General features: G+C 48.0%; 1 protein-coding gene across 2 annotated transcripts in view; it reads right to left on the bottom strand.

Moving 5' to 3' along the window:
- The window catches only part of DHX9 (DExH-box helicase 9), a 745,262-nt gene that overhangs the window by 227,447 nt on the left and 493,052 nt on the right, over positions 1-24,763 (bottom strand). For both annotated transcript variants that reach the window (XM_069641409.1, XM_069641410.1), the window contains 2 exons: positions 5,831-6,044; positions 1,467-1,561 (listed from right to left, as the gene is read on the bottom strand). In XM_069641409.1, coding sequence (XP_069497510.1) covers positions 1,467-1,561; positions 5,831-6,044 — 309 coding nt within the window. The remainder of the gene's footprint in view (positions 1-1,466; positions 1,562-5,830; positions 6,045-24,763) is intronic.

Here is a 24,763-nt window from a genome sequence, read left to right as displayed (position 1 = left end):
GGGCAAAAGGCCCCAGACAACTTAAAGCTGGACAATTTTAGTTGGGGTCATCTGTGGACCTAGAGTGCATAATACCAATCTAACCTTTTCTTTGCAGAAGTTGGATATATATTTTGCCCTATAATATATGTATATATGTATATATGTATCTATTGTTTATGTATGTTGTGTGGCAATGACTTGCTAGTAGTCATTTTTCATAGTGTGCTTTGGCGATAACACTTAGACAGGCTGTATAAAAATAGTTATCTGCGATTCCCATTGTGTGACCTCATTGTGGACCCTTTACAAGCTCAGCACCTCCAAAGATCTTAGCGTAGACCACCTTTACCTGCTACCTGAAATAATTTGGCTACAGCTCCCCAAAGTTGTCCCTGTCCACCAGGCCAGAGTATAGAAAAATCAGTCCCAACACAAACCACTTAAATTAGCACAAGGCAGAACTGCCATCCCCATCATACCTGCCAACTAGACAAAATACAATACCAAACTCACAGGATAACCATAGATGTGCAGCAAAGAAACGCAGACACTAAGAGGTAAGAAAAAAAAGCACTAACCCCAATTAGAAAACCCCAGCTTTCCCTATACATTTCTCACACAGAAACCCACACAACCCCTTCTCGGCCAGCAATCCGCACGTACTTCACCACACTGCGACAGACAACACAGAACCCATAAACAGCACATGGGAACTCACCAATACGATAACCGCACTGAAAACTGAAGTGAAGCAGCCAGCAGGACATCACAGCTCTCATTCTCCTATTTCCACTACATCCTACTAACCCCTCTTTCAGATCCGCCAGAGCGCCTGGGGACCACTCCTGTGGTGACAGTGCGCGGTACAAATACCTTTAACATTAACAAAGTCTTACTTGCATGGACTTCAGAAAAACGGTCCTAACAGATGTATAATGTATTTTCAAAGCTTTGCATTACACCCTGGCCTATTGAAATGTGGAGTTACTGTGTAACTAATTTTGTTCACCATTTCATAGAGTGCAGTAAGACCATGAACTCTATTATGACCTCAAATGTATCCTATGCCCTCTGGATATTTTTGGCAACATGTAAACCTCTTTTCTTTATTCATTGTGCAAAGTACTAGAGGTGTGAGACGTGCACAATTTTCAATCTACCAGTGTAGTGTATTCTCTGTGTTAACTATAGGGAGTAACTTTACTGCACTACCAGTTTGCCTCCTTCCCTTGAGCAAAGCATGACTGCTCTTCCATCAAGACCCTGACAAAACGTGGTCCATGTCTGGTTGGGATCCCAGTCTTGCGACTACATTACTGGTTTTACATCTCCACCAGAGAGCTGTGTAAAAATTGCCTTAGCAGGCAGAACCATACAGGCCACTATATCACACATAATAGAAATAAACGTGCATAGTTTTCTGCTAGCTACCAACCATGTTGCTTGCAAATACTTTCCAAAAGGTAAAATGAACTTTGACCAACCTTGATGATCCCATCAGGTACAGGCTCAAATACTCTGCGCTGCTCCTCGCGAGGAATTTGGGAATGCAGTGGCAAAATACGATATCGATCATAAGCTGAAAAAAAAGTAACACATTGTAAACCTGCAGGGGCACATTACAGGCTCACCCAAAAAACAACTTTTCCTCCAGTGCCTCGTTAACATTCTTTGTCACAATTATGTGACACACAACAGCACATTCATTGGAGAGCAAGTCTAAACGAGCATTTGTGACTAACAAAATTACCAACAGCTTCATCTCGAAGCCCATCTAAAGACCTAGGCCGAGCCTTCCTCTCCAGCTAACTATCGCCCAATATCCATCACTCCTTTCCTGGGCAAACTCTTGGAAAAGCTGGCCATCTCTCAGCTTAATCTACATACTAAATCTGTTGGTTGCTTCCATGACCACCAGTCTGGCTTCAGAGATGCCAGAAGCACGGAAATTGCTCTCCTGAACACCTGTGAAGACTTGCTCTCCAATCTTCACTCTAATCTCCCATTTGTCCTCATTCTCCTTGATCTATCCTCTGCTTTTGACACTGTCAACTATGCCGTCCTGCGCAATCATCTCCAGGACAACCTTGGTATTACTGAAAAGGCGATAGCTTGGTTGACCTCCTTTCTCACCGATCGGCCCTCAGGTCCAACTGGGGATTTTCCCTCTCACCCATCTCTCGCTCTCTACTTGTGGTGTTCCCCAGGGGTCTAACCCATCTCCCTGGCTCTTCAACCATTACTTAGCACCTCTTGCCCACCGCATTGCTACTTTCTGCTCCAATTTTCAATGTTATGCGGATGACACACTGCTCTTTCTGGTTCCCCTCAGCCACCTCTGCTTTTTCTCTCAGACCAGACAGCCTGACTGCAATTCAGGAATGGTGTGCCGCCAATGATCTCTGCCTTAATGTCAGTAAGACCGAGATCCTCCTCATTTGCCCTCTGGCCACCAACTCTGGCCCTCTTCCTGCTCCTTCCTGTGAGGCTAAGAACCTTAGTGCCTGCTTAGACTGCACCCTCTTTCTCCTCACATCACTGATGTCTCTAAGAAGTCAAACTATCAGCTGCACCTCCTCAAAGGTTTTCTTCCTTTTCTCACTTTCCCCCAGAAGTTCACCCTCTCCAGAGCGCTGATCCTCTCTAGGCTGGACTACTGCAACAGCCTCTTTCTAAATCTTCCTGCTTCTACTCTTCGACCTTTATAAATTATCCAGAACAGGATTGCGAGACTGGTCCTTGGCCTCAAGCCCAGGGATCACATCTCTCCAGCTCTGAAATCTTTTCACTGGCTCCCCGTGGCTGCAAGTATCAAGTCCAAGACCCTCTGCATCGCCCACAAGACTTTCTGGGGCCTGGGACCACTCTACCTCCAGCTTTCTTTTCCAAAACATCTTCCTTCTCTATGTCTACGCTCATCCACCTCCAACTCGGAGGGTTAGACGCATCCCCAAGCAGAGAGTTGGGGCCTCCCTGCATCTATCGAACTTGAGCAGAACAAGCTCTGGTTCCGGAAGCAACTCAAGACCTTCCTTTTCGCTTCCGCTTTTGTTAGGGAGAATTCTCATTCTATGGCTAATTTTCCTCACCTAGTGAGTCCCCCAGCAGCTTTGCTGGAATTCTGGAGTTTATTTTTTCCACTTGGTAAGAGTGAGAGCCTTTTTCCCACTCTTACATATGTTTTGCCATGTGTATTTTTACGGTTTGTGTGATCTTGGGCTCTGGAGCACACCACTCCATGAGACCCACCTTTTTGTGTGTGTTACAGAGCACCTTCAGTGCAGTGAAACAGGGTTGTCTGAGACTTCCCACTGACTCATTTTTCAGGGGCGGACTACTGTCCCCCAGAAACAGGTAAAGTGTCATTTACTTTATGTAGTCATTTAAAAACTACAGACCCAGTACACCCCATTTTACATGGAGTACTGGAAACGGTTAATGCCTATACCTTGTCTGTGCCTCTGAGCTTTGTTTTGCTCTTTTAACATTTAGACTTGGCTATTGGCAGTGGTATCTACCCTAACTTTTCTACCGCGATTATACTATATAAACGTTGTATTGTTCCAGGCTATTATATTAGCCTCGAACATAAACCCGCTTCACCAAATCTTTTTGGCTCCGGTCGGGTTTGTTCGCCATTTCTTTTTGTTAAAGTCCTTCTTGTGTTTTACTTTGCGTAGCAAACCAGGTTTGCCTTCTTTGTTCACTGTCTTTTGGCGGGCTTCTGCAAAGAAGCCCTCCTCTTGGCGCCTGGGTGTCTAGGTGGGCTGTATGTGAGGGAGGGATGTAGTCACCCCCTGCACAGGGTATCCTAGGAAACCCAAGTCGCACTTTGCCATGAATGGCTGAGGTGGTTGTGTGGGCAACCCCCTTGCTGCTTGATTGACATCCAGGCCGAGTGAATGGGGGATTTTCGCACAAAAGGCAGGACACTCGGGCTGGAAGTCAGTCGCCACTGGAACTACAAGGAACCGAAGAGAAGCATAGAAGACGACGGCTGCTGCAACTACAGATAGCCATCTGAAGAGCCTCTCCAGTTTTAAAGGATCGCACCTTTTATTCACTGTCGCTGCTGGCCTCATCCCTGGGTAGTGCAGCTCACTCCAGATGTCGTCCTTGTCCCCACGACTGAAGCTCCAGGAACTGTGAGTCTGCGAGAAAGGAACAAGTTACTTACCTGTAACTGTTGTTCTCCAGCATGGGTCTGGCATGGATTCACATGCTCATGAATCCATGCCAGACCCCATGCTGGAGAACTACCAGGAACAACTGCTGTGGCACCAGCTTCTTCAAAGAATATAGGTACTGTGTCCAGCTTCGATGAACTAGGGTGAACCCTTTTCTCCTCATCCAAGGCTTGCCCTCGTCTTCCTTCCTGCTTATAACTTTTGCTTCCTCCGTTGACAATATCCAAGTACTCCTGGCAAAGTTGAATCTTGAACTGTCTAACTGTGATCCTTAACAGGAACCCGGTTCCACTCGACATTGGCACAGGCCTATTGACTTATCTTCCTATCAGCAAGTGTTCTCTGATTCTGTCTGCCTTGACAAAAGTGTTGCCTATGATTTCTGCCCCCAATTCTCTTTTGCTAACTCAGATGCTAAGTGTGTTTTTACCCCGGTAACATTTCTTTCCGCGGATACACGTATCTTTAGTAAGACCAAACTGTCATTACTGTCAAAAAGTGATCGCATATGTATTCCCGGTAACGTCTTGTTTCACAACACCGGTCCATCAAATCATAAAGGTACTTACCTTGAGTTCTGCACAAAGTGAATTGCTTGTGTGTAGTGTACTTTACATGTGGTCTTAATTTAATAGAAGTGAAGTGTTTTGTGAACTGATGGTTTAGAAATAAATGTACTTTTACTTTTTAACCAAAAACCTAGTCAGTGTTTGCTTGAGTCACAGTAATTGCAGCCCTTGGTGTAATCTCTACTGCTGTTAATTTGCTCTTGAGATAAGCCTGGCTGCTCCGCTACTGCTACCACTTTAACAGTGTAGTACAGGCTTGTACCAAAGGGGAACTTGTATTGCCACTTGTAGTCTTAATTGTGTGTAGTGGTCCCTAAGGGCACTGCACAGGATTCTGCCTAACAGCTTTCTCTCTTCTTCTCCCCTGCTGATGCACCCGACTGTTCTGCGAACTCACCCTCGGAACTCAGGCCCATGCTCCTGCAGGTCTAGTTGCCCTTGCACTGCCTCTGGGCTCCCCAGCACTTAAGGGTCTGTATCCGCAACCCTACTGTCCCTCTCTACACTTATGAGCCACTAGCTGGCTACACGTGAATTAACTGCATTTCCCCCTTCCTCTCCCCCTGGCACTTCTCCCTTTGCCTCTTCCCTGCACTTGCGCGATCTGACCGACACAAGGCCTAGTAAGATTGTTATTTTGTCCTCCCTTATTTCCCGCTCCTTCTCTTGGGACGCCTAGAAACACTTGTGTACAGGCGCGTTATAAATGCCATATCATTCCCAATTCATAGTAGAGTAAATGGAGTAAGCCACATTCCATTAAAGAGCATTTGTGCTTGGGCAGTGTCCCAGATGAGTCCCACTAGCAACACACAAATAGCATAACTTAAGTACGTCAAAATCCAAGAAACAGCCATGAAGGAAAGGGAACCCCAACACATTGCATAACAGTTGAGAGACCAGCCATACAAAGTAAAGATTCTGCAATTAACCAGGCTAAATGATTAGGGGCAAAATAAATAAATAAATAATGGAAACAGTAAACGAAAAGTAAACAGCCACTGGAGGTAGGCAGAAGGCACCCTGACCGTCCAGGCGATTGGGACCTTGAAGCCAATAGCCAATAAATATTGAATATAAAGCAGCACATACCGAAGTGAGGATTCATTTCCAGGTGCCTTTGCATGGTGTAAATCAGATTCCATCCTGGCAAGAACACTAGGACCGCTCCAGGAACTTTCAGGGTCTCGATGTATTTAAGCAAAGATTCAATGAGCTCAAATGGAGTTTCTTTCTCACTTAGCTGTGCCATGGAACGTTTGGTCTCAGGGCCATAGTCATCTCCACAAATCAAGTTACAGTTTGTCTATGGAGAAAAAGGTGAGAAAAAATGTCAATGCGTTTTAATAAACTTTTTCGTTTTGCAGTGTTCCCCCCTTTATTGATGTAAAGGCCGTTTTTGTACCACCCTCTGTTGAGGATACAACACGTCAACCTAGGGGGAATGCTAAAACACCAGACAAGAAAGGTAAGCCAAACCCCTCTTAACGTGGGTAGTGTGTGTAAAGCAACAAGGCCAAACTCAGGTAGGGGGTAGTAGGTTGACACAGAGGTACAATTAGCTCACACAATGTATCCCCTTTAATTACCTGGCAACAATTGTGTTACAATTGCATGTTTACTTGAATGGCTGGTGGCAGTGGTTTTATTGTCGTGTCTTTAGTCTTATTACTTGCAGGCTGTTAAATCATCCTCAGTAATACACAGAAGGGACACTATTCTGCCAGAATGGTGGGCTCCATTTTGTTAGGAATGATTCTGTATACTCTGGCCAGGTGGACAGAGGTATAGAAGGCCAACCCATATTGTGACAGGGACCAATAGCCAAACAAGTTCAAGGTAGCAAGGCGAGTGGTCTAGTCCAAGTCTCAAGAGGTGGTGAGCTTGTACAGAAGAAGCACACAGAGTGAAGCAGTCAAGGAATACACTTAGACAAACAGTTCTAAAAATACTTCTTTAATTACGCCCAAAAAAACAAAAAAATGACTAAGGTAATATCACTCAATACTAAAAATTAGATACATATGGGATACATTACTCACTAATCTTATTTCTGATGCTTGTATCTGCTTCGATTCACATGCTATGCTTAGGCCGACATCTAGTGGAAGCTGCAGAGTATTAAAGTTGTGGTTTTCGAAATTCAAAAATGATGTAGACAGGGCGTGCCAGTAATACTATCCCTAGTGTGACGTCCACTGTACCCATGATCCCTCACGCGTCGACGTCCCTCAGATTGTTTTGTTCCGACATGAGGTTGCATGAAGTTTCGTGTGAGTACAGTTTTATACAAGCAGATATATACAGAAAGCTCATCTAACATCAATGCACCTTCTCTCCGGGCAGGAAGGGTGGGCGCATGTGAATCTAAGCAGATACAAGCGATTACAGTGAGTAATGTATCCCTTCTGAGGTTTGTGGAATCTGCTTAGATCACATGCTAATCAGATTAGCGAGCAGTGTTATGAGAAGGTGGTGGGTTGTGAAAAGGAGCAGCATCAAATCAATGTTTTAGAACCTCTTGTCCCACCTGTGTATCTGTCTTGGAATGTGTGTCTATGTTATGTTATAGTAACTTATAAAGCGCGCGGTCGCCCTGGGGCATCATGGCGCTGGAAAGAAAGGCTGCACAGGCGAGGAAACCGATGAAAGGCTAAAAATTATAACAGGTAGGTTTTGAGAGCTCTTCTGAAAGCCAAGATGGTCATCAATGGCTTGCAGTGACGGAGGAAGGCTGTTCCACAGTTTGGGGGCGGCAATAGAAAATGTTCTGCCGCCAAGCCTCTCCCGATTGGCTCTAGGAATGGTCAGACGATTGGAGGTCATGAGCGAAGGTCCCGACCTGGAATATATCTGCTAAATTTGGACTAAGAATTCGGCGCCCAAGGCATGAATAGCCCGATGGACGATACACAAGGATTTGAAGTGAATTTGTTTCTTCACCGGCAGCCAGTGAAGTCTGCGCAGCACTGGTGTAATGTGAGCCCCAAAGGAGGAGCCAGTGGCTAACCTGGCTGCGAGGTTCTGCATGCGTTGGAGGCAATGGATAAGACCAACTGGTTGTGCCAGGTACAGTGAATTACAGTAATCTAACCGTGAGATCACCAGCGCAGCCACCACAGGGGGGGGGGGGGGGGGGCGGAGGGCTTCAGGAATCATAGGCATGACCCTCTTGAGGACCCGAATCTGGTGATGAGTGGACTGACAGACGGCTGTAACCTGATTCGCCATAGACAGAGAAGCCGAGAGGATGACCCCTAAATTCTTTACTTTACTGACTGGGCTAGGTAGAGGGCCCAATGATAGAGGCCAAAAAGCAGGTTTCCATAATAGAGGGTTCAGAGGACACCCTACCAATAGTACCTCCGTCTTATCCCCATTCAGTTTTAGCGAGTTCTGGTCCATCCATGTCCCGACTGCCCTTAGACAGTCATGGAGACAGGCTGAAACCTCAGATTGATCCTGATCTAGGCGAATCAGGATTTGTGTATCATCTGCATATGAGTAACAGTTAAGCCTATAAGAGCGGATGAGAAATCAGAGCCCAGATATATATATTGAACAGAATAGGCGACAGAGAAGATCCCTGGGGCACCCCACAGATGAGGGTGCGTGGAGCAGAGAGGAAAGGAGGCATAGCAAGGGTCTGGGTCTATGCAGTAGTGCTGGGTGAAGGTATGTACTGAGCTCCAAGTAGCCGCTTTGCAAATGCGGTCTAGGGGGACATTTGCAATAAAGGCTAAAGTAGCCCCAGTTCTCTGTGTGGAGTGGGCTCTGGGTGTAAAAGGCAGGGTCTTGTCTGTTAATAGCATAATTGTATATATTTGACTATCCATCTGGCGATAGCGTTCTTTGAAATGAGTTCTCCTTCTCTGCCTGTAGCTATGGAGACAAACAGTTGATCAGACCTAAGCGGTTTGGTTTTATCTACATAGTAGAGAACCGCCCTCCTTACATCTAGTGTGGAGTTTAACCTCAGCTGAGCTAGTTGGCTTCTGGAAGAAGGCTGGAAGCTTAATGGATTGGTTTACATGGAATTTGGAAATTAATTTAGGTGAAAACCTAGGATGAGTTTGTAAAACCAATTTGTCTTTATGGATAATAAAGAAGGGTTCCTGCACTGACAATGCTTGGAGTTCGCTGGCTCTTCTTATGGAAGTAATAGCCACTAAGAAGGCAGTCTTATAGACAATGTGTTTAAGACTAGCTTGGTGTAGAGGCTCAAAGAGGGGTCCCATGAGCTTCGCTAGTACTACATTGAGATCCCAGCCAGGCGGGGATTCGAAATTGGAGGTTGGAGTCTCTTTACTCCCTCCATAAAAGCTTTAATGACTGGCACTTTCCACCACAAGACTATTTTGAGAGGTGGTGTAAGCTGATAAAGCTGCTAGGTGGACCTTTATAGAGTTTAAGACTAACCCCGAATCCAACAAGTGGAGCATATAATTTAGAATGTGCGATGGAGTACATTCTATGGGGTTTATTTATTTTGACTGGCACCAAATGACGAATCTTCTCCACTTGTCAAAATAACAGTGTCTAGTGTTTGGTTTCCGTGCCTCCTTGAGGATAGCCATACACTGCTGTGGAGGATTAATGTCCCCGAACATTATGACCTCAGGAGCCATGCTGACAAGTTCATGGAGTGTGGGTGTACCGTTGTCCCACCGTGTTGGGTTAACAGGTTGACCTGATAGGGGAGCTTGATGGGATCGCACATTGCCAGTTTGCGAAGATGTGGGTACCACGGTTGTCTTGCTCACATAGGAGCAACTAGGATGAGCGTCATCCGTTCTGTGTTATTTGTTCACTATTCTGCCGATCAATGGTGTCGGGGGGGGGGGGGGGGGGGGGTGTTTCGGGGGTGATGGAGGGGAGAGCGTAAGCAAATTTCCCCGACCAGCTCATCCATAGGGCCTTTGAGTCAGTCTTGTTGGGGAAACCTGGACGCGAAGTCTGGACATTGCTTGTTTTCTCTTGTAGTGAACAAGTCTAGAGTAGGGTAACCCCATTGAGAGATGTGGTCTACAAAATGAGGGAGTATTTGCCACTCGTGTTCTTCTGGCAGTGGATATCTGCTGAGAGTATGCTGGAGTGTTGAGTACCCCTGGAATGTGTTGGGAGGACACGGACATCCCTCGTCTGAGTGGCCACCTCCATATTTTCTGAGCTAACCTGGACAGATTTGGAGAGTGTGCGCCCCCTGTTTGTCGATATAAAACATGGCAGTGGTGCTGCCTGTTAGGACTTGGACTGACTGGTTTGTCCGGTGTTTTTCGAAAGCTTGTAGAGCCTTGAAGACTGCTAATAGTTCCAGTAGGTTGATATAGTTCTGTGCTGTGACTTGTGCCCACAGACCGTTTGCTGAAGGTAATGGGCCCCCCATCCGGAAAGTAGCTGGTCTGTTGTGAGGATTGCTAGCGCTTCCGGTTCAATTTTCTCTTGACCACCAGTGTAGGTTTTGGATTAGAGTAGGCGAAACAACCACTAGATCGTCCCACTGAGAGCATTGTTTCACCAACCACTCCTGCATTGGTCGCAGGCGTGCGTGTGGGACCAGATAAATGCACTATGCCATCATGCCTACTAAGTGCATTGCTTTGCTTACGCTTATCTGGAGACCAGCTTGATATTGGGATATTTGCTGAAGCATGTTTTGTACCCTCTCCATGCATGGAGGTTCTATAAACATATTGAGAAGGGTAGCCTGGGTTTCTAACTTAAAACCAGACTGACGAAGCCAGGCATGGGGCTTTAAGATGTGCCTTCCGCAATAATGCATCCTGCGTTATGTGCAGCATCTAAATTGTTTGAGTAGATTGCTGGGAGTAGCTCTGCCTTCAGCTGCTACCAGCGCAATTCTTGATTTTAGGAGTTCTGGAGAGGAATCCACCAGGGCTGTAACCTTGTCCCATTTTGTGCAATTGTAACTTGGCAAAAGAGTAGAATTGTTAGCGATTCTGGCTTAATTAGCTGCATAAGAAGCCATCTTCCTCCCATTGTGTAGAGCTTTTTGCTCTTTATCTGGGGGAGCTTCAGAAGAAGCTAATGGAGTGCCCGCTCTCTTTCGGGCGATAGTGATTACCAGTGAATCTGGTTTGAGTTGCCCCCTTATGTATAAGGGGTCAGAGGGTGCCGGCCAGAATAGCTTTTCTATTCTCGGATTCACTGCCCTAGTTTGGTAACTCCAAGGAAGGTTCAATCCTTCTTTGCACAGATTTTAGCATGGGTATAAACTGTGCGGCCGCCTTTTTGTCCCCCTGGATGTTTTCTACGAAATCATTATCCTGTTTGGTTTCTTGAGTGTCAATGCCAAAATGTTCAGCCGCCTCAAGTAGGATGTTGTTAATCAAAGGCTGGTTTTCCACTGGGGAATCAGGTAAGGAAGGGTCTTGTAGGACTGGAGTCCATAGCAAAGACCACTGAATAGTTATCATTAAAGTCCTGACCCCCATCCTCATCCCCAACGTCATCCTCATCATAGTATGTATCCGGGTCTAGATACTCTTCCTCCCCTGCGTGTAGGTCATAAAGACCAGTGGAGATGCGTGTCCTTTTAGTGGATGGTGCATCATAAATCTCGGCAGGAGAGAGGTCTTTTCCCTGACAGTTGGGAAGACGTGCAGGGTTGAGAAGTTGTAGCTAAGGCCTTAGAACTGGATGCCTGAGTGGTAGGAGGTGTAGTCATTAAACTTGCAAGAGCTTGGGAGTGCTCTTCAAAGAAGTTCGCAAAGAAAGACATCCTGCTCATAATTCTGTATGTCATTGGCGGACCACTTGGCAGAGGTTGGGATGATCCCAGGAGAGGTAATGGTAAGAGTGGAGGGTGTAGGTGAGTTATCCTCTTCATCCTCTATTTCTATTAGGACATGCTCTTGTTCTTGAGAAATGTCCTCTGTTGGGATCTCATCAGGCTTTTGTGGATCTTTACTAAGAGTCTTGTCCTTACTTTTGACCTGAAGGCCTTCATTCTCATCCTTCTGCGAAGAATCCCTGTCTATGTCCATCCTTGTGAGTAGGACTTTTTGAGGAGGACTTCTTAGCGGTAGAAACCTTAGTTAGACCCCTGGGGACATGTTTCTCTATTAAAATTGACAGTTTTGACTCCTTAGGCGTCTTCAGGTGTGGGTCAAGTTTCGGCACTGGGAAGGGCTTTACCGGCGTCTTGCAGTCAGTAGAAAGGGTCTTTTGTTTGGCGTCCTTGCTCTTATGGGACCTGTCATGCGGCAGTCGAGGCGGAGTCCCGAGAGGACAGCAAATCTGTAGATTTGCCCCTAGACGTCGACTCTCAGCATGTGTGAGACACATCGCCATAGGGTATGTCTTTGGTGTGGGAAAGTGTAGTGCCTTTGCCACCAGGTCTCGTCCCCACAACAGAGCCGCTGGCCTGTCTACTAGGGTCAGGGGCTAGCACTGGGGATCAAGGTTGTTCCCCGTCCGAAAGGACAGCGTCGCTGCCGGTGTTTGAGTCTTCCTCCGCTTTCATGGCAGCCTCGGCCTGCATGGCGTGGTGGGCCAAATGCTTTGTCCTGCGGTCTTTTATGGTTTTCGGTCGAAGCAATTTACAGGCTCGACAGGGAGTCTCGTCGGGATCTCGATTAAGGCAGAGATTACACACACTGCTTATCAATCCACGTGTATTTTTTGCTGCAAGATGGGCAAAATGTAAACCGAGTTCTCTCCATGTTTGGGGTAGGCAGCAGGGTGACCTGGGAAAGGGGTGGAAATATACATGTAATGGCCACCGTCACTCTCCCTACTGTAAGGGCCTAGGCCCTTTGGGCCTTCCGAGGCCGATCGAAATCCGTCAAAGATCTTCGTCCGATGGTTCGTCCTCTCCTTGTCGAGTTCACTGCGTGGAGACACGGCGGTCGAAAAAGGACAAAGTAACTAATATTAATACTTTGCAATTTCGGTGTACGTCATTTACTTTATACTCCGCGATAAGCGACCGTTCGCGATGGAGCATAGTCTCAGGAGGATAGCTCAGCGGCAACGTGCTCGCCTTGGAAGCAAGATGGCACGGAGCAACACAAGTTCGATCCCCAGCTCCGCGCTTAGAAACCTCTGGGTATTAAGTGTTATAAATAACCTATCATATCATACGATGGCAGAAAAAAAACAAATTGGAGGGACCTTGACACGTGAGGGATCATGGGTACAGTGGACGTCACACGGGATAGTATTACTGGCACACCCTGCCGACGTCCCTTTTCGAATTTCGAAAACAACAACTGTAATACTCTGCAGCTTCCACTAGATGTCGGCCTATGCATAGCATGTGATCTAAGCAGATTCCACAAGCCTCAAATAAAATTACTGGTGCAGGGCAAAATGCATATTAGTAGTAGCATTACTAGTCCACTATCAGGAGGTCCATCCCTAAGATGTACGAGTCCTTGTGCAAAAGTTCAGCAAAGTTGCACATAGTTAGTGAGGCTGAAATAAATTAGGATAGGGTCTCTGCGGTCCAGTGAACAGTTCCAAGTGTCAGTGCTTGTGTGAACAAGCAATGGCAAAGCCAAAGTAATCTAAAAGTTATCAAACTTTTAAAAGGGAGTTAGGGGTGCAGGTAAGTATCGCTATAACTCTTTCCTGCCCCCCACTCCCCCGGTACTCCGATTCTTCATGAGACAGACTCTTCATGAGACTTGCCAGGTCGGTTGCATAAGGTCCAAGGTTGGTTTTCCTGCAGTCAACCTCAGCCCTTGATTCCGAGGGGTTGCAGGTTTGAGCAGCTCTCCTCGTCAGTGTCTAATGCTGGTGGCAAGGTCTCCCAGTTGAAGAATGCAGCAGAATTCTATGCAGGGTGCCTCTCAGGACAAGAATGGAAGTAGATTACCAATTTGGGACAACGGCCATCAATGCACAGCGACAAAAAGGTGTTAGGGAGAATTCTCAGAAAAGTGCCAATTCCCTTCTACCATAGAGACCCCCAGCACCTTCGGTGGACTTGTGGACTTTTTAATTTCTAACCTGGAGAGAGTGAGACCTTTTTCCCCACTCTCCTTTGTATTTTTCTGTGATTTGGACTCGGTTTCTTTAGACTTTGGAGCCTGACAAACCCCATAGGCATCATCTTTACATTGTGACACAGCACCTTCAGTGCTGTGGCACAGGACAGGCTCTTAGATTTCCCAAGGTTTAAATACCTTGTCTTGGTAAAGCTACTGTTTTCAAGAGCAGCGAAGTGAAATTGACAAATTAAATTTTGTAACTTTCTAGACCCAACACATAGTATCTAACAATAGGGTGCTGGAAGGATTAGTTTACCCTTTATCTAGTTTCTCACATTTGTTACCATTTCTACAACTAATGGCTGTGGTTTACTTTTTATTACCATTATGCGTTTCTAGTGCGGGCTGCAAGTGCAGCTGGAGTAAAGCACCAATGGGTGCCCATTCCGTCAAAATGGCCGCAGTCAAATTTCTTGTTGGAAAGGTCCTTCTTGAGATGTGCGCGCCAAACCAAGTTTGGCCCCTTGGTTAGTTTGTCTTTGGTGGGATTCACAGGTGAAGCCCGCCTCTGGCTCCAGCGTGTCTGGCATGGCAGGAAGGGAGGTGCCTGAAACTCCCTGTGCTTAGTCTCATTGGTTACAGGAATGCACCTAAAGGTGATTGGGTGCAGGGCTGTCCTTGGAGCACAGCCACCCTGCTGTGTGAGTGACAGCTAGGCTGCGAATGAATGGAAGAAACCTGCATAAAAAGGAGAGGCTTTTGGCTTGTGTGAGGTGAAATAGCCCTAAAATGCCATAACTACATGCTGAAGTCAGAGGGGGAGATATGCCCCTCAGCAAAAGGCCTGCACTGGAGTAATGTGCAAATTGAGGCCCTGCAGTTGCAAAGTGAAAAGAAGCAAAATTAGGTGTCAAACTTGGAGATGCCTAAAAATGTGCATTGCCTCCTCGAAGGGAAAGACCAATGGCATAGCTTGCCAAAGTATGAAAAAACAGAAATAATATCCTCCTGAACTACCGTCCACAGAACCCTAAATGGGATGGCAGAATTGTGAGCTACAGTTACTTAGCAGCAGAATACATTTCGGTGGAAAGATTTAACAAAGTGTGTGAATCTGTGTTTCTTTTGCAGTTAAAAGACAGGCTCCCCCAAATGTATGCAAAATTTTCAACATAAGAGTTTGGTTTCTGTCATGTTGGGAGCCTGAACGGGGTTAAAAAGCTGCAGTCAAATGAGGGCCCTTTTCCACTGCTGAGACTACCAAAGACATTTCGATTTTGCCTTTAAGTTATACTGTGTAAACCAAGATATGTATCAAAGTCTAGAAATGGAAGAAGTTACTTACCTGTAACTGTTCTTCTCCAGCATGGGTCTGGCATGGATTCCCATGCTCATGAATATTCTGTCAGGCTGGGAATCCTTAGTAAAGAAAAGAAGAAGGAAAAAAAAAAACTTGGTTTCATTTCTGAACTGTTTCTCCTAACAACCAATCACTGAGCGCTTTGTCATACTGCCCCAGCCAATGACTTCCCTCTACCCAAGCTCCTCTGGCAGCCATCTTCAGATTTGGTAGTACGTAAAGTGGCAGTAGGACCAAGAGAAGAGCCGCAGATGGGAAAGCAGGAGGGTTCGCATGGGAATCCATGATAGACCCATGCTGGAGAAGAACAGTTACAGGTAAATAACTTGTTCCTTCTCCAGCATGGGGTCTGGCATGGATTCACATGCTCATGAAAAAAAGTATACATATCCACGCATGCACAACCTAGGGCGGTCGAAAGGCTCAACATAAGCATATTTTAGCTCCTCACAAGGCTCACATTCAAGCGAACAGGTTGCGCAGCACTGCTTGACCAACTCCGGACTCCTCCCTGGAATCCCAGTCGACGCAGTAGAATTTTGTGAAGGTGTGCGTCGACCTCCACGTAGCAGCTCTGCAGATGTCCAGCAGGGGCACATCAGACAGGAATGCCGTTGTTGCAGCAATCGCACTGGTACAGTGGGCTCACGAACGGCCAGGCAGCAGTTGGTTTGCCAACTGGCAACAGTGGGTGATAAAGCCACAGAGCCACCTGGAAATGGAAGCCTTTGACAGGGCCTTCCCAGGCTTTCTGGACTGCCATGTGGAAGGATGTGGCAGGAAAACCTGTTTGGAAGCATCTTTAGGGGCTGGTTGCTGCTGAGAGTAATGTCACAATTATTGTAATCTGTTTTTGGCCTGCTATATGTACTCTATTGGAGTGGTGTGAGTGTTTTTTCAATCTTATTTATTTTTGCTGAGCACTGTGTGCTAATCTTTTGTGTTTGTGGCTTCTGAGCCTGTTTTTCTGGCTCCATGTGTTAATATCCCCGCAAAAATATCACGATACAAAAATATTGCCATATTTTTACGCCGATATTGATCCATGGACCCTGCGGGGGACCTCCCCACCCCCATGATTTTAAAATTTACAGAGGGACACTCCTGCATCCCCCGCTCCCACAAATTATGTCCCCAATAATATCGCCTATGGTGAGACAAACAGCCATATGTATGGCAATATTTTTGGTGGGGATATTTTGTAGGGATACCGTTCTTCTGTGCTGGGCTGCATCCAGAGGGTGCAGTCTGTGCGGTGTAGTCCACTTAGATTAAATTCTTAACTTTAGCCTGCGTCACACCTAGATAGGATTGCGAATGTTAGCATGCGCCACACTAAGATGGAATGCTTAACTTTAACCTGCTTTGCATCTAAATAGAAATGTTAATGTTAGCATGTGCCACACTTAGATGGAATCGTGATAACCAGCCTGACTCACATCTAGATAGAATATTGAAGATTAGCAAGTGCCACACTCAGATGGAATAGTGAATGACAGCAAGCATCACACCTAGACATAATTGCAAGTACAGCAATGCCAATTAACCGATCCACTAACAATTTCACCCCTCTGCAAACACCTCTCAAACTCTGAACACAACCACAAGCCTAAAACACAACAATCTGCACAAACTTCACTACACTGCAACAACAAAACAAACCACACAGACTTGCACAACAGCACATGACGACTACCGACCATAAAACACCCCAAACCCAGCCAACGGACACACCGGGCTGAGGCTCCCAATAGCACATCACTGCTCTTGCCCTTTTCCAGCTTATTACCACTAACTCACCACCACCACCACCACCACCACCACCACCACCACCACCACCACCACCCTTCCCTTTTCAGAGCCGCCAGAGCACCAGGGGACCACACCGGTGGTGATAGTGCGCAGTGGAAATATCCTTTAACATTAACATGGTTCACAGGACCAAAGTTCACAAAGAGCTTTCCGGAAACTTTGTGCAGGCCACAAACTTCAGCACTCTAGCCACATCCAGCAAGTGTACAATTCGTTCAGCCGGTGACTAAGGCGTTGAAAAAAACCACAGGTAATGCCAAGGGCTCGTTTAGATGAAAGTCCGATGGCACCTTGGGCATGAAGGAGGAGTGCATCCGCAGCACCACCCTCGTCTCGTGGAAAGTCAAGTAAGATGCTTTACAGGAGAGGGCCTGGATCTCCCTCACTCTTCGTGCAAAATGCAGAGGCTCTAACGGAGGTCCCATGAGCCTAGTAAGCACCACCTTCAGCTACCACGCTGGGGCCTGAGCCTTCACCGGTGGGAACGAGCGGAATAGTCCCTTGACTAATTCCTTGACTAATCAGTGCGACCGCAAGAATGGTCATCCTGGGTATCTGGTGTAGCGGGAGATGGCCGCCAGATGGACGATGGAGGTGTGAGCCAGCCCAGATTTGGCCAACGACCGCAAATCTGAAAGTACCCGAGGGGCCTTGACCCTCAGTGGGTCGATCTTCTGAGAACGGCACCAAATATCAAATCTCTTCTACTTGAGTCCGTAGCATTCGAAAATAGACTATGCTCTAGCCTTGGCGAGAACTTCCTTGCAGTCTGCCGGGAGATCATAGCCACTGAATTCTAGTGCTGCAGGAACCAGGCCTTCAGGTTCAGAGACCTTGGCTTGTGGTGAAGAATGGCACCTCCTCCCTGGCGAGAAGATCCGCGACCACGGGCGGCTTGATTGGTGGAGACGCTGACATGCTGAGAAGGTCCGGGTACCAGATTTGCCTTGGCCACGCCTGTGCGACGAGGTTCATCCAGCATTGGCACTGTGAGTTGACTGATGACTCAAATTAACAACGGCAACGGAGGGAACGCATACAGAAAGAGCCCTTCCCAAGGGAATGAGAATGTGTCCCCCATGCTCTCCTGCTGAGGAAACCTGCTGGCAAACATCCGGCACTTTGAGTTCTTCGCAAACAAGTCGATCTGGGGATTGCCCCATTTGCGGAACAGGTTCTCTACTACGTCCTGCCGAAGCTCTCACTCGTGTCACAAGCGAAGTTCCCTGCTCAGAGTCGGCAACAGTGTTCTTGACTCCTGCCAGATGAAACGGGATGAGGAACATCCCTGAGCGACGGCCCAATGACATAAGTCCTTCGCTTCCGGATGTAAAACATTGTGGTGGTATTGTCTGAAGACCCGCACCACCTTGCCCTTGAGGGACAGCAGGAACGATTTGAGTGCCCAAACACTGCCCGTAGCTCTAGAAGGTTGATGTGCAATGTCTTCTCCTCCGGCAGCCAAAGGCCTCTGGCGTGAAGACTTTCCAGTGTGGACTCCCCATCCTTCAAATGAAGTGTCAGTCGTTAGTCTCCTGGTGCGGTGGGGCCTGGTAATCCGCACCTACCGTCAGATGAGAGTGCATGCCCCACAACCTTATCGTTCAACAGAAACCCTCATCAAGCGCTATCTTGTCCTGGAAGCTTCCAGACACCTGAATCCAACGGACGTTGAGGAACTCCTGCAATGAGCGCATCCGTAGCCTGCAGAGTCGGATGAGATAAATGCATGACAACATCATGCCGAGCAGAGACTTGATGGCCCTCAGCATGGCGATCTTCAGAGCGAGCAGCCTTTGCACCTTGCCCAGGAGGGCCGCCACTCTTGTATTTGTATTTTATTTATTTATAAAGCGCACCTGGCCCAAGGGCATCCGGGCGCATAACTTGGGATACAGGCATAGTAGGCAGATAGTTAATATACAGGGAGGCATTTACAAATTATATACAGACATAATAAGCAATTTCATTTAATATACAAGGAAGCATTTACAAATTATAAACAGGAGAAGGGGTCAATTGACAAGAAAACATTTACGATTAAATGCACATCAAAATGTACAAGTGTACAGCAGGCCAAAGATGGTTTTTTTCTGGGCACGAGTGCCTGGAGTGATCAGTCTAAATCAAGGACGCTGGGAAGGATGGTTCTGCTCTGAGGGGGTTTGGTAGTGAGTTCCATAGTTTTGCTGCCAAGACAGGGAAGCCGATTTCTCCAATTACCCCCCCCCCCCCGATCGATGCAGGTTGAAATGGGGTATAGCTAGGCAATTGGACTGGGCACTTCTGAGGGGTCTGTTAAGAGGTATGGATAGTAAATCTCTTGGTGAGGTAGCAAGGTGCTTGGTTGGCAATGCATTTATGAGTAAGAGCAAGAGCAAGATTTCTTAGGGTTTCGTTGTGTGACTGATAACCAGCAGAGACTTTCTAGTGTCAGAGATGTGATGATTCCTGGGGATATTTAGTGCAGCTCTGATAGCATTGTTCTGAATAATCTGTAATTTACTGAGGTTCCCTTAGTTAGTGCCAAGATAGAGGGTGTTGCAATAATCAATTTTAGATATTACCAGGGTCCTCTTCCAACAGTAACACTAGACATGACACTTAACCGGGAATACTAGGAAGAGCGCGTCCTGCGATGCGCATATTTCAGAGAACCGCATATTCGTCACTAGGCGGACGGTCCTCCCCGTGTGGTCGATGGCGATGCTCCTTGAGCTGGCCCGGATGAGCCAGTCGTCCAAGTAAGGGTAGATATGGATCCTTGCAGTCGCAGATGTGCAGCCACCAGTGGTAGGCAATTGGTGAAGACCCTTGGCGCCGACATCAATCTGAAGGGAAAGGCCCTGAACTGGTCATGATTATCCTGAACGACGAAGCACAGAAACGTGGTGTCCCTTGTGAATTTGGATGTGGAATATGGATCCTCCAGGTCCAACGACGAAAGAAAAAAGTCTCACTCTTCCGAACATGTGGACTTGATGCATTTCTTTAGGCGTCGGTCGAGAATGGGCCTCCATCCCCCAGTCTTCTTTCTCACGAGGAAGTACCTTGAGTACACTTTAGAGCTGCTTTGGGATGAGGTCTAGCACTCCATTCTTTAGCATGGCCCGAACCTCCAGCAGCAGCTGAGGGATGTGGTTTCCCTGACAGGCCACCAGTGGTATTTGGGGACACTTCATATAAACTCCAGGGTGTGTCTGTTAGGCAGAATTGCATGCAGTCCCGTCTGGGACCACCACATACAATTAGGACTACAGGTGCAAGCAAAACCAAACTTTGGGATAAGTCTGTACTACACAGTTTGTGGTAGCGAGCTGAGCAGCCAGGCTTAGCTCAAGAGGGAATTTGAGCAGTACAAGGATGTTACACAGAGGTCTTACAATCACAGTGGTTCAGACAGACACTTATACTCAAGGTTTCTTGGCAACACACTTATTAGGCTCCCCTGAAATAGGAGCAAAATGGCATTTCAGTTACTTTGAATGGGAGTAAAAAGGCACAAGAATAGAATAGATCACAAATACTTTTCTTAGGCAGTGCAAATTTTTTCTGGTCACTACACTCGATTCAGTTCAATAGGCCTAGGCCAAAGTCAATGGGCTAGCGTCTTGGATAGGAAAGAGCAGTTTTTGTAGTAAACGCTAAAGTCTTGCCAATGTTCTTAGAAGTAGTTTGTACGAAAAAGAATCATGTTGGGTCACAAGCTGATTAGGCCTGCAAGTTGGGAAAGTTTCACAAACTTTCACCGCTAGAGGCAAGTTCTCTCAATCGGGTTGGCACAGTACCTTAGTATGAAAAAAAAGATGCAGCTGAAGACGTTGGTTCCTGGCAGTTCCTGTAGATCCAACTGTTCCTGAGCCTCCGTCTTGGGGACAAGACGCAGGACTGCACAGGGACGGTCAAACAAGCTAGCAAAATGGAAGATCTTCAGTTAGAGTAGCTCTCAGCAAGCACACAAGCTGATGTCCTTCCCCTGGTTAATCCCAACCAGCTCCTAGAATGGTATCCAGGTGGCTTACGAGTCGATTGGTCCCACCAACTCAAAGGGATCCTTGAAGGGGCTTCTCTGTCGAGATGAAGTTGACAATTCGGACCTGCAGCAGGGCTTCACCGGGCAAACCAACGGTCCAGGAGTTGCAGCAGCCGTCCTCTTCAAGCTCGTCTTCGGTTCTTTCGTTCCAGTGGTCGACTCTGCTTTCCAGTCTGAGACTCCCCTTTTAAACAGTTTTCTCCCCGTCATTCCAGCCTCACTGCCCCTCACCCAGCAGTGTGGCTGTCCTTGCCGGACAGTCAGCCAGCCAACCACGCCAGAGTGCATTTGGGCCTCCCAGGAGACTAAGCACAGGGAGTTTTGGGCACCTCCCACACTTCCTGCCCACCCCAGACACTCAGGCGCCAGAGGCGTTCTTCAGTCCTGAAGCCCACCAACCAAAGGCGTACTAACAAATGGACCAAACCTGGTTTGGCGCGCAGAGACAAACTCCAGAAGGATCTTTCCAAAAAGAAATGGTGAAAAAATAAAACTGGGACCTGTTTAAACACAGGGGCTTAAGGTGCCATCTTGAAAAACATGGCTCCCGTGATTTTTAGCTCCCGGTTTTCGCTGTCGGGAAAAATCATGGTAGTTCGTTGTAAAACCAGTCACCAGCCATTGCGATAGGAAAGGCTACCATTTGACTGCTACATGAGTTTATAGACAAAGGGGATACTAGGTAACCCCCTCCAGCACTCTAAAGGAAGAGTGTGGGGGCTAGGAATTTAAAAAGACTAGTAAAGTCAATTTAACATTACATTATCTAGGAAACGGTAGCCTATGGAGTCATCTTAAAACTCCATAATCAAAGAACACGAGTAAAACAGATCAAAATACATGAGTGGGAATAAAGGCTCACACTCTTTCCAGGTAAAAATAAATCAAGTCCTCAAAGATGAAGGGAATTAGCACATTTATGAGAATTCTCCCCAACGGTGTCCATGAGCAAGAGCATCCAGCACCCAACGGTCGGTGGAGATGATCCACCACATGCTGACGAAGTTCACCAGCCAGCCTCCCACCGGGGTCCCTGGCGGCGGTGACGTCCTCCGAAAGCCTTGGAATAGCACATGCTGGTCTCTTGGGCCGAGGAGCGGGAGGACTGGCGGTACGAAGAGGCGCTCCCGCCAAAACTCATGGATGAACAGGGAGACTTGCCTCCTGAGCATAGAAAGGATGGCTGTCGCTGCTGTAGCGTGCCTAGGGCACGTGCCGTCTGTGTCCACCTTGAGGGCCTGTAGAGACTCATCCACCGCATTCCCAAAAAGATTGTCTGCGTCAAAGGCCATGTCCTAAACCCTTGTCTGGATGTCCTGTTGAAAGTTTGTGGCCTTGAGCCAGCCATGACAAAGGCAAACTGTTGTCCATCTGGCGGAACCCTGTGTCAGCGATGTCCGTGGCCACCGTGAAGGTGTGGTCAGACGCCACCTCGCCTTCTTGCAGAATCTCCAACGCCTCCGACCTCTTGTTGTCAGGAAGTCCAGAAGGGGAGCGAGCTTGAACCACCGCTCCCAGTCGTAGTGCACTACGATAGCGAGGGTGTTGGCGGCCTTGCTGGTCGTTGCTGCAGAGTAGATAACATGTGGTCCCATAGCATCTAACTTCTTCCCCTCGCTGTCCGGAGCGGTGGACGCTGCTGAGGAGGAAGCGTCCAATGCCACCTTCTTGGCCGCTGCAGAGACCACTGAGTCTGTTAATGATTGGGCCCGCAAGCACTTGGGCGCAGAATCCGGAACCCTGTATTTCTTCTCTAGGCGGTCCCTCTTCGCCAGGGCTGTAGAAGGGTTCTTCATGAGAGACAGGTCTTCGTCCCAAATGTCATCCAAGAGTGGGACTGACAGGATTGTCTCTCTCTTCGCCTCGCTGTGCTGTATAAGAAGCACTCCTCTGGCACGAGCTGGAAGCGCTCTGATGATCATTGCATGAAACAATCCCATCTTGTTCGGCAGGGAGGATCTGGGTGACAACGGGAGGTCCAGGTCCCCCATCCCACTGTGTCAGGATCAGTCTCATCCCTCAGGGGACGAGGGCAGCAACGGGTGGCAAGGAGGCAGTGGGTGCCTATTCCTCTTCTTGATCGGTGGTTCCCTCGTTGCCAGAGGGCCGGCCGTCACTGGACCCCGTGGGCGGTGCCTTCAGGCATCCTCATCTGTATCTCGGATACCAGTGTATGCAGCACAGAGAATGTCCACAGAGGTCTCTACGGGGCAGCTGAGGAAGAGCCAAGGCCCTCATCGTCCTGAGGCCCTCCGTCGCCTTCCTCAGCGGTATCTTAGTCGCCGCCTTCGAGTAGCCCTCGTCATAGGGCGTGACCCCGACGTTTCCCTAGTCGCCTTTGTCCTCCTAGATGGTCTGAAGGTAGACTAGCTCCTCATCCGAGGAGATGTCTGTGCCCTGGAGGACCTCTGTGCCGCTTCCCCCCCAAATTCCTTGCGTCCTAGCGGGGACGGTCTCAGGGAGATGACCAATGGGTTGGAATGAAGACACCCTCCTAGCAGGGAGAGACTCTTGCCTTCGGAGGTGCATCCTGCGGGTCCGCCTCTGCGGCCTTCGAAAGAGATGCCATCACCACCTCGATGGAAGGCGGAGTCCTCGTCGGGTGTACCAGGCCCTCATGGTCAGGACTGGTCCCTTGTCCTTGGGGGCTGTACCATATGCCTTGTCCGCTTTTCCTTCTCCTTAGGGGGAGGGTCAAAGCCTCGGTCCCCCTTGGCCTTCTCCGTAGAGGGCAGGCTGGTTTTGGACTTCTTGTCAGTCTCCGGGGCCACCTTGAGTTTACCCGGATGGTCCGAATTCCTCTTGGACGAAGATCCTGGCTGGTGACCGAGGTGGCTGGAGACAGACGTGCCCTGGAGGCTGAGGAGACCGCCTCAAAGGCGTTCCCGAAGGCAGTGGACATGCGGTGCTTGGCCTTCTGTTTGATTGCCTGTGGGAAAGGGGCCTGAAAAGGACATAGAAGCCCGCTCAGCTTTCACAGACCCGCGAGAGGCATGCTCCTGGGACCCACCCAGTGCAGAGTCCTTCGTCTGCAGGCACTCCTTCAGCCGCTTATGCCGATCCTTCAACGTGCGAGTCGAGAGGTCACTGCAAAATGCACAATCTTCCTCCTTGTGCGTCGGGTAGAGGCACTGGGAATGTTTATCGTCCATAAAAACATTCCGCAGACCGCAGTCAGTATAAATCTTTAAAAGAGGGAAAATCCTTCTCATCAGCCATGGTCCGCGCGGTGTAGGCCTTGAAGATTCTTCGGGAAGCACCCACGATGAAATTCGCCCTTGAGGGAGTCTGAAGAATCCGAAAAACAGGTCCCCGTTAATAGGAAGGTTGATCGATGGAGCACAGGTGCTCGATTGACTGAAAAATAGAGTAACTCTTCCAAAAAGCAGAAAAAGCTCTAGAGCTAAGCACAAGGACTCCCAACACTAGAACGTGCAGTAAAAATCTGAAGATGGCTGCCAGAGGATGGGGCTTAGGTAGAGGGCAGTCATTGGCTAGGGGCAGTATAACCCAGGGCTCAGTGATTGGTTGTTAGGAGAAAGACAGTTCAGAAACAAAACTGATTTTCTCTTTACCGAGGATTCCCAGCCTGACAACAGGGAATATTCATGAGCATGTGAATCAATGCCAGACCCCATACTGGAGAACGAGAGGATCCAGGGGTCTGCGAAATTCTGGTGCCAGAAATGTGCATGGAGAGCAAGCCTGCCCCCCACTGGAGGCATGCGGACCCGAAGGGGGCGTGTCATGCCTTCTTTCCCTCAGAGGCTGTCGCGGAGGAGGGGGACTGGAAAAAAAGCCCTTACCCAGTCCCTCCCCCACCCAGTTTTTGTTGCGTGCGCCGGTCCAGAGACTGCGAGCGA

Source organism: Ambystoma mexicanum, chromosome 1q, assembly GCF_040938575.1.
Source record: "Ambystoma mexicanum isolate Mex_15411 chromosome 1q, UKY_AmexF1_1, whole genome shotgun sequence".
Lineage (NCBI taxonomy): Eukaryota > Metazoa > Chordata > Amphibia > Caudata > Ambystomatidae > Ambystoma > Ambystoma mexicanum.
The sequence above is the reverse complement of the archived record's forward strand: the minus strand, read 5'-3'. Positions and strand labels throughout refer to the sequence as shown.